Source organism: Convolutriloba macropyga, chromosome 7, assembly GCF_964194025.1.
Source record: "Convolutriloba macropyga chromosome 7, txConMacr16.3, whole genome shotgun sequence".
Taxonomy (NCBI): Eukaryota; Metazoa; Xenacoelomorpha; order Acoela; family Convolutidae; genus Convolutriloba; species Convolutriloba macropyga.
Genome location: NC_134474.1, coordinates 53,727,044 through 53,735,632, shown reverse-complemented (window position 1 = coordinate 53,735,632; position 8,589 = coordinate 53,727,044). Strand labels below are relative to the sequence as shown.

At 31.9% G+C, this 8,589-nt stretch overlaps 1 protein-coding gene across 2 annotated transcripts in view; it reads left to right on the top strand.

The window, feature by feature from the left end:
• The first annotated feature begins 540 nt into the window (after positions 1-540).
• LOC142342364 (uncharacterized) overlaps positions 541-8,589 on the top strand; it is a 94,156-nt gene continuing 86,107 nt past the window's right edge. For both annotated transcript variants that reach the window (XM_075393666.1, XM_075393665.1), the window contains exon 1: positions 541-1,009. In XM_075393666.1, the coding sequence (XP_075249781.1) occupies positions 637-1,009 (373 nt within the window). In that variant the 5' untranslated portion in view covers positions 541-636. The remainder of the gene's footprint in view (positions 1,010-8,589) is intronic.

Genomic DNA, 8,589 nt, shown 5'->3' with positions numbered 1-8,589 from the left:
CTTGAGCTACAGCTTTCTTATAAAAATCGCCGAACGAATCAATGATTTAAGAACTTAATTACTTCTATAAAGATCCCGGAAAAATAGCTCCGGATAAAATTGCGTTCACAAATTTAGTTTCCTTTTCATTGTTGTGAAAACATATTTCTATCTTTGAAAGTCAAATTTTCAGGATTTCGGTTTACCTGTTTTAATCAACACCTGTTGCAATAATAGCAGTTAAATAAACTGCCAGTGTAATAAGTTTTAATGCCCGATCGACACTGGAAAAACACTTCAGCAATAGACTACGAGTTTATCACACTCTCTTATCGCCACTGTTACTAAGTAAACAGTGGCAATAAAAGAGTGGTGATAAACTCGCAGTCTAATGACGGAAACAGTTTGATAAATATGTAGTCTAAAAAAACAAACATGATCGCAACAGATGTTAATTAAAAAAAATACCACACGGTTGTTATCGCCCTCGAAGTTATCATAACACCTCAGCTCGGTGGCGATAACAACCGTGTGGTAATATTCATTATGTAACTATACACTGACATCGTGTGAAATAAAGTCAAGTTTTTTGCGGCAAATCATCTTTAACTTGTGTGTATTTATATCTTGCGGTTTCAAATTGCTCATTGTCATCCCATGAGCGGAAATCGACGTGCGTGCGTCGATTCTAATAAACTCAAAATGGAACGGATCATCTCCAAGTCTTACATCTATTCAGAAGCGAAATATGTTTTATGTTTAATCGGATTTCTCTTTATTGTGGTTCACATAAGGAGTGTTTCAAAAATTCCTCAAAATGAGGATGTGAATGGAAGACCACTTTTTGCAGTGAAAGGGACACATGGCGCAAAAGTGAAGCTTTACTCGGCAGAGACACTAGTTCCGAAGCCACATATCACACGTAAGAGTTGTTTGGATATTCTTAGACACAGCTCTGAGCCTTACAAGCCGTGGATGCCGATGAAAGGCGACAAGGAGACGTTTACAGCCTATTTGCAATCTACAAAAAGTGCATTTTTCAAAACTTCGACTAATCAAAACAAATGGTCATATCAGACAGGTTATATTTTGCTTGACGCAAAATACCTCATGCCATTAAACCTACCCGGGTAAAATTACCCCTTAAATTCTTCCCATTTTGATGTCAGATTGGCGATGTAATATAATTGCTGTGGGACGATAAACTCGTCTCGAAATGCAATGAGAGTACTTCTAAACAAATACTTAAAAACTAACCCCCCATTATATAAAAAGGCGCTACGACGGGCTGCAATAAAATGATTTTCGACAAACTACCCACAGACCGAAATTGTGACAAATGCTATAACCTCAACAAATTTAGCAATTGAAGACGTTCGAACTCTCTCCCCCACCCCCTAATAGGAAGACTTATCAGGAATTCTGCCCATTCCCCTGAACCTGAAGGGAGGACTGTTGAACAATTAAGGTCTAATGTGAAAACTCCGAAACAAAATTAATTCAAAAATCGTATGGGCTGCAATGGGTTTTGTTGAGAAAACTTATGTGACCTAACTACATATTTACTCCCCTGGCCCAAAAACTGTAACAGTTCTGGGACCTATTCTGTTTTGCTCCTCCCTCCCCACCTTAGTGTGCTTATATTTTTTACGCCCCCAGGTGCACGTGCTATTTTTTTGACATAGTAACGTGCTATATAACATATAATTTGTAACTGGGGGGACAGAATAGATTCAAGTTTTGGGATCTGATAAAGGTTACTGAAGAAGTCTAAGAATATTCTAGAAGAGAAGAGGAAAAGCGTCAAGAGAAAGTTGGAATTTTTCCACTTATTATTTATCAGAATATGTCTACAAACGAAAACTTTAAATATAGACAAAAATCAAAAACTACGTTACTTTTTGTGCGAAAAACCAGTGCCGAATCCAGTAAATACATAACGAATTATTTTAACAAAACATTAGATTTTGTATACATGTACCCTCCCATGACAACCGTAATGTCATATGTGACCTGTAATTTACAAGACTAGGTAAAAAATAGATAAAAAAGAACAAAATTGCGAAGTTAAACAAGGTTAAAAAGGTTGTTTATTACTTTGAAAACAGTTTTCCAAGCCCTGAAAGCCATCAGCTTTCAATCCATATAAGAATAAAGGCTCAATTTTTCTTTCAAAAAAATACCAATGAGATCTGTCATTATCCAGGTAGTTTCATACGACTAAAAAGACAAAGTAAAAACGACAGTAAAAGACCAAAGTAAAAAATTCAATTGAATTTTTGACAAAGAGGTGTCGAAGCAGTTAAAAACATAATCTTTGCCTTTCAAGACTTATATGTGTTCAACTGTGCCTCTTTTAATTGCCAATAATGTACTATTTGAACAGTCAGTAATGTGAAAATTGACAAAACGAGAAGAAAAAAACGTAAAAAAGGGGCCAAAATCAAAAAAAAAAGCAAATCTAATAGTATCAAAGCCAGAAAACCATAACTGAACGCGTAAAACCACCAGATTTAAAATCAATTCAGTAAAAGAAGCACTTTTCATTGCTGACACTAACTACAAGTTGACCAAAATAACAGAAAAATAGTGGCAAAATTCATCAAGCCATTGTTTATTTATAAAGCAAACATTTTTAAAAGTCAAAACGACCATAATTTTTCCAGTAAAGAAAACAGATAAATTATTTTGGAACTTATTGGTAACTGCTTTGAAGCGAACAGCAGTAAGCTTTGATGTGAATTTTTCTGTTCTTTAATTAACAAAAAAATTTTTTTTTAAAAAAGACCGAATGTTTACACTCTCAATTTTTTCTTCGATTGTAACAGTCCCAGAATGTAACAAAACCAGCCAAACTATTGCTGTTCGTCCATTTAGAATACTCAATTTTTTCGGTTGTTATTAATCACAATATGTATCACCTCTACGAATGAGAACGTTAAACATAGACAAAAATCAAAAACTACTTTTCTTTTTGTGCGAAAAACCAGTGCCGAAGCCAATAAATACATAACAAATTATTTTAAAACATTAGATTTTGTACACTTGCATCTTCTGTTGACAACTGTAATGTCATATGTGACCTGTATTTTACGAGACTAGGTAACAAATAGATAGAAAAGAACAAAATTGCGAAGTTAAAAAGGGTTAAAAAGATTTTTTTATTATTTTGAAAACAGTTTTCAAAATCATGAAAGTCATCAGCTATCTATTCATATCTGAAAAAGGCTCATTTATTCTTTCAAAAAATGCCAATGGGATCTGTCATTATCCAGGTAGTCTCATATGACTAAAAAGACAATGTAAAAACGACAGTAAAAGACAAATGTAAAAAATTCAATTGAATTTTTGACAAAGAGGTGTCGAAGCAGTTAAACACATAATTTTTGCCTTTCAAGACTTATATGTGTTCAATTGTGCCTCTTTTAATCGCCAATGATGTACTATGTGAACAGTCAGTAATGTGAAAATTGACAAAACGAGAAGAAAAAAACGTAAAAAAGGGGCCAAAATCAAAAAATAAAAAAATAGCAAATCTAATAGTATCAAAGCCAGAAAACCATAACTGAACGCGTAAAACCACCAGATTTAAAATCAATTCAGTAAAAGAAGCACTTTTCATTGCTGACACTAACTACAAGTTGACCAAAATAACAGAAAAATAGTGGCAAAATTCATCAAGCCATTGTTTATTTATAAAGCAAACATTTTTAAAAGTCAAAACGACCATAATTTTTCCAGTAAAGAAAACAGATAAATTATTTTGGAACTTATTGGTAACTGCTTTGAAGCGAACAGCAGTAAGCTTTGATGTGAATTTTTCTGTTCTTTAATTAACAAAAAAATTTTTTTTTAAAAAAGACCGAATGTTTACACTCTCAATTTTTTCTTCGATTGTAACAGTCCCAGAATGTAACAAAACCAGCCAAACTATTGCTGTTCGTCCATTTAGAATACTCAATTTTTTCGGTTGTTATTAATCACAATATGTATCACCTCTACGAATGAGAACGTTAAACATAGACAAAAATCAAAAACTACTTTTCTTTTTGTGCGAAAAACCAGTGCCGAAGCCAATAAATACATAACAAATTATTTTAAAACATTAGATTTTGTACACTTGCATCTTCTGTTGACAACTGTAATGTCATATGTGACCTGTATTTTACGAGACTAGGTAACAAATAGATAGAAAAGAACAAAATTGCGAAGTTAAAAAGGGTTAAAAAGATTTTTTTATTATTTTGAAAACAGTTTTCAAAATCATGAAAGTCATCAGCTATCTATTCATATCTGAAAAAAGCTCATTTATTCTTTCAAAAAATGCCAATGGGATCTGTCATTATCCAGGTAGTCTCATATGACTAAAAAGACAATGTAAAAACGACAGTAAAAGACAAATGTAAAAAATTCAATTGAATTTTTGACAAAGAGGTGTCGAAGCAGTTAAACACATAATTTTTGCCTTTCAAGACTTATATGTGTTCAATTGTGCCTCTTTTAATCGCCAATGATGTACTATGTGAACAGTCAGTAATGTGAAAATTGACAAAACGAGAAGAAAAAAACGTAAAAAAGGGGCCAAAATCAAAAAATAAAAAAATAGCAAATCTAATAGTATCAAAGCCAGAAAACCATAACTGAACGCGTAAAACCACCAGATTTAAAATCAATTCAGTAGAAGAAGCACTTTTCATTGCTGACACTAACTACAAGTTGACCAAAATAACAAAAATAGTGGCAAAATTCATCAAGCCATTGTTTATTTATAAAGCAAACATTTTTAAAAGTCAAAACGACCATAATTTTTCCAGTAAAGAAAACAGATAAATTATTTTGGAACTTTTTGGTAACTGCTTTGAAGCGATCAGCAGTAAGCTTCGATGTGAATTTTTCTGTTCTTTAATTAACAAAAAAATTTTTTTAAAAAAAAGACCGAATGTTTACACTCTCAATTTTTTCTTCGATTGTAACAGTCCAAGAATGTAACAAAACCAGCCAAACTATTGCTGTTCGTCCATTTAGAATACTCAATTTTTTCGGTTGTTATTAATCACAATATGTATCACCTCTACGAATGAGAACGTTAAACATAGACAAAAATCAAAAACTACTTTTCTTTTTGTGCGAAAAACCAGTGCCGAAGCCAGTAAATACATAACGAATTATTTTAAAACATTAGATTTTGTACACTTGCACCTTCTCTTGACAACAGTAATGTCATATGTGACCTGTATTTTACGAGACTAGGTAACAAATAGATAAAAAAGAACAAAATTGCGAAGTTAAACAAGGTTAAAAAGGTTGTTTATTACTTTGAAAACAGTTTTCCAAGCCCTGAAAGCCATCAGCTTTCAATCCATATAAGAATAAAGGCTCAATTTTTCTTTCAAAAAAATACCAATGAGATCTGTCATTATCCAGGTAGTTTCATACGACTAAAAAGACAAAGTAAACACGACAGTTAAAGATAAAGGAAAAAATTCAATTGAATTTTTGAGAAAGGGGTGTCGAAGCGATTAAAACCATAATCTTTGCGCTTTCAAACTTTTATAATTTCAGTTGTCTCTTTTTAACCGCCTATAATGTAATGTGTGAACAGTCAATAAAGTGAAAATTTGACAACGAGAAAAAAAACGTGAAAAAGGGCCAAAAAATAAAAATAAATAAAAATGGCAAATCTAGACGTATCAAAGACAGAAAACCATAACTTAACGCGTAAAACCGCAAAAAAGATTTGATTTGAAAAAAATTAATTTATCAGGAGAAAGGGGAAGAAGAAACCTTCTTTCTTTGCTGACAATAAACTCCAAGTTGACCAAATTAAGAGAAAAATAGTGGCAAAGTTCTTTAAGCCATTGTTTAATTAAATAGCAAACATTTTCAAAAGTCAAAACGACCAGAATTTTTTAAGTAAAGAAAATAGATACCTTATTTTGCAACTGTTTAGTAAGTCTTTTGGAGCGATCAGCACAGAGCTTTAATGTTAAATTTTCTTTTCTTTAATTAACATAATAGAGCTCAAATTTTTTGTTTAATAAAAGACCGAATGATTACACTCTCAATTATTTCTTCGATTGTTACAGTCCAAGAATAGAAAAAAACAGCCACACTATTGCTGTGTGTCCATTTAGAAGACTCAATTGTTTCGATTGTTATTAATCAGAATATGTCTTACGTCTACAAATGAGAATTTTAAATTAAGACAAAATTCAAAAAGTACTTTACTTTTTTGCGATAAACCAGTGCCGAAGCCAGTAAATACATAACGAATTATTATAAAACATTAGATTTTGTACACTTGCAACTTCTCTTGACAAAATTAATGTCATATGTGACCTGTATTTTACAAGACTAGGTAACAAATCGATAAAAAAGGAACAAAAATGCAAAATTAAACACGGTTATAGAGATTTTTTATTGTTTTGAAAACATTTTTCAAAGTCATGAAAGCCACCAGCTTTCTATCCACATCAGAATAAAGGCTCATTTTTTCTTTGACAAAATGCCAATGAGATCTGTCATTATCCAGGTAGCTTCATACGACTAAAAAGACAAAGTAAACACGACAGTTAAAGACAAAAAAAAAAATTCAATTGAATTTTTGAGAAAGGGGTGTCGAAGCGATTAAAACCATAATGTTTGCGCTTCCAAATTTTCATTTTTTCAATTGTCTCTTTTTAACCGCCAATAACGTAAAATGTGAACAGTCAATAAAGTGAAAATTTGACAAAACGAGAAAAAAAACTTGAAAAAGGGCCAAAACCTAAAAATAAAAAAATGGCAAACCTAGAAAGAAATATCAAAGACAGAAAACCATCACTTAACGCGTAAAACCGCAAAAAAATTTGATTTGAAAAAATTTAATTTATTAGATGAAAGGGGAAGAAGAATCTTTCTTTCTTTGCTGACAATAAACTACAAATTGGCCAAATTAAGCGAAAAATAGTGGCAAAGTTCATTAAACCACTGTTTAATTAAAAAGCAAACATTTTCAAAAGTCAAACAGACCATAAAACTTTGAGTAAAGAAAATAGAACATTATTTTGGAACTGTTCAGGAAGCCCTTTGGACCGATCAACAGTGAGCTTTCTTGTTAATTTTCTGTTCTTTAATACAAAAAAACTCCAATTTTTTGTTGAAAAAAGACCAAATGATTACAATCCCAATTATTTCTACGATTGTAACAGTCCAAGATTGGATCAAAACCAGCTCCCCTATTGCTGTTCGTCCATTCACAAAACACAATTGTTTCGAAGGCTTTTGATCAAGATAACTTGTCAGTTAAAAGATAAAGGGAGCTACGTTTTTGATAAACATAGAGTAAAATTAGCAAAAAACGGCAAACTTTGATTCTAGACTACTCTCAATGAACATGGAAGTAAAAATAGCTCCCTTTGTAGTTAATAAAGATTTTGTTTGTTGTTTTTGTGACGAGTATATCCGCCAAATTTAATCAAATTAGACTAAAGAAGTTCATTTCAGGCAATTTTTGATGAAAAAGGCTGAAATTTGAAATTTTTAGCCAACTTGATAGGCAAAAAAACTATATCAAAATAGTCAACAAAACTTGTTTTGTCTCTAAAAATAAAATCAACAGTACTATTGTTAGCAATTTTTACATTTTTTAGCAAAATATACAAAATTTTAGGCGAGATTCCGGAAAATGTGAATAGAAACAACGGAAACCCGTCTATTATTCACAAAATATCAAACCTCGATAACTCCCTGCAATATACAAAACTCAGAAAAATATTTTTAATTCCATATTCTACTCCGCAGGGCTTTTTAGTGATACCACTCACAACTCGTTATGATGAATATATCCATCGGTCAAAATTGTCTGAACAAAAAACCTATTTGAGTATATAGTTCCTCTCCCCTCAAGAGGGGTCGGAACAAAAATGACAAAACGATTACTCAATTTTTTTCAAAGTTCAAAATTTTGACGTGGCCTAACAAGAAAATTGTATCCCTCGCGTCACTGCTGCAAATAAAGACTTCTAGAGAAAGTATAACTTTTTTAACGTTAAGTCTATTATAAACCTAACAAATTCCAATCAGATCTTTTTTTGACTGAACTTCTTTTAGGTTTCAATCTAAAGAAAACGTTCTCAGTGAATGAAATCTCAGTTGTCAGCTTTTTGGTTTCTTTTCGATCTACTTAAGAATAAGTCGACACAAATTCATTACAATGGCTATTGTGTTATAGCAATTACAGCACCATTTTGGTCTGTTGAAATAACAAATAACTAAATATCTCAGCATTTAACAAAACTAAGCGAATGACGAAAAAAGCAAAGCATTTTTGTGACCCCATTTGACATTTACACTACCTTCCGAACAGGAGAGGCTTGATTTGACGCTGCCAAAACTTCTTGGTTTTTAAATAAGTCCAGAGGTGCAACACCACTTCAAAAAAGTCTATCTTCCAAGTTCACCCGAATATTGAGACCAAGAGCAGTGACATTGAGCTGAAAACTATGACGAATGAAAGCATTGCTTTAGAGAAACACATTACACAGGCAATATCTGCACCAGTGATTTTGAAGGTCATACACCATTTTTAGATATCAATTTTAAATAAAAATTGTATAATGTTATATTTTA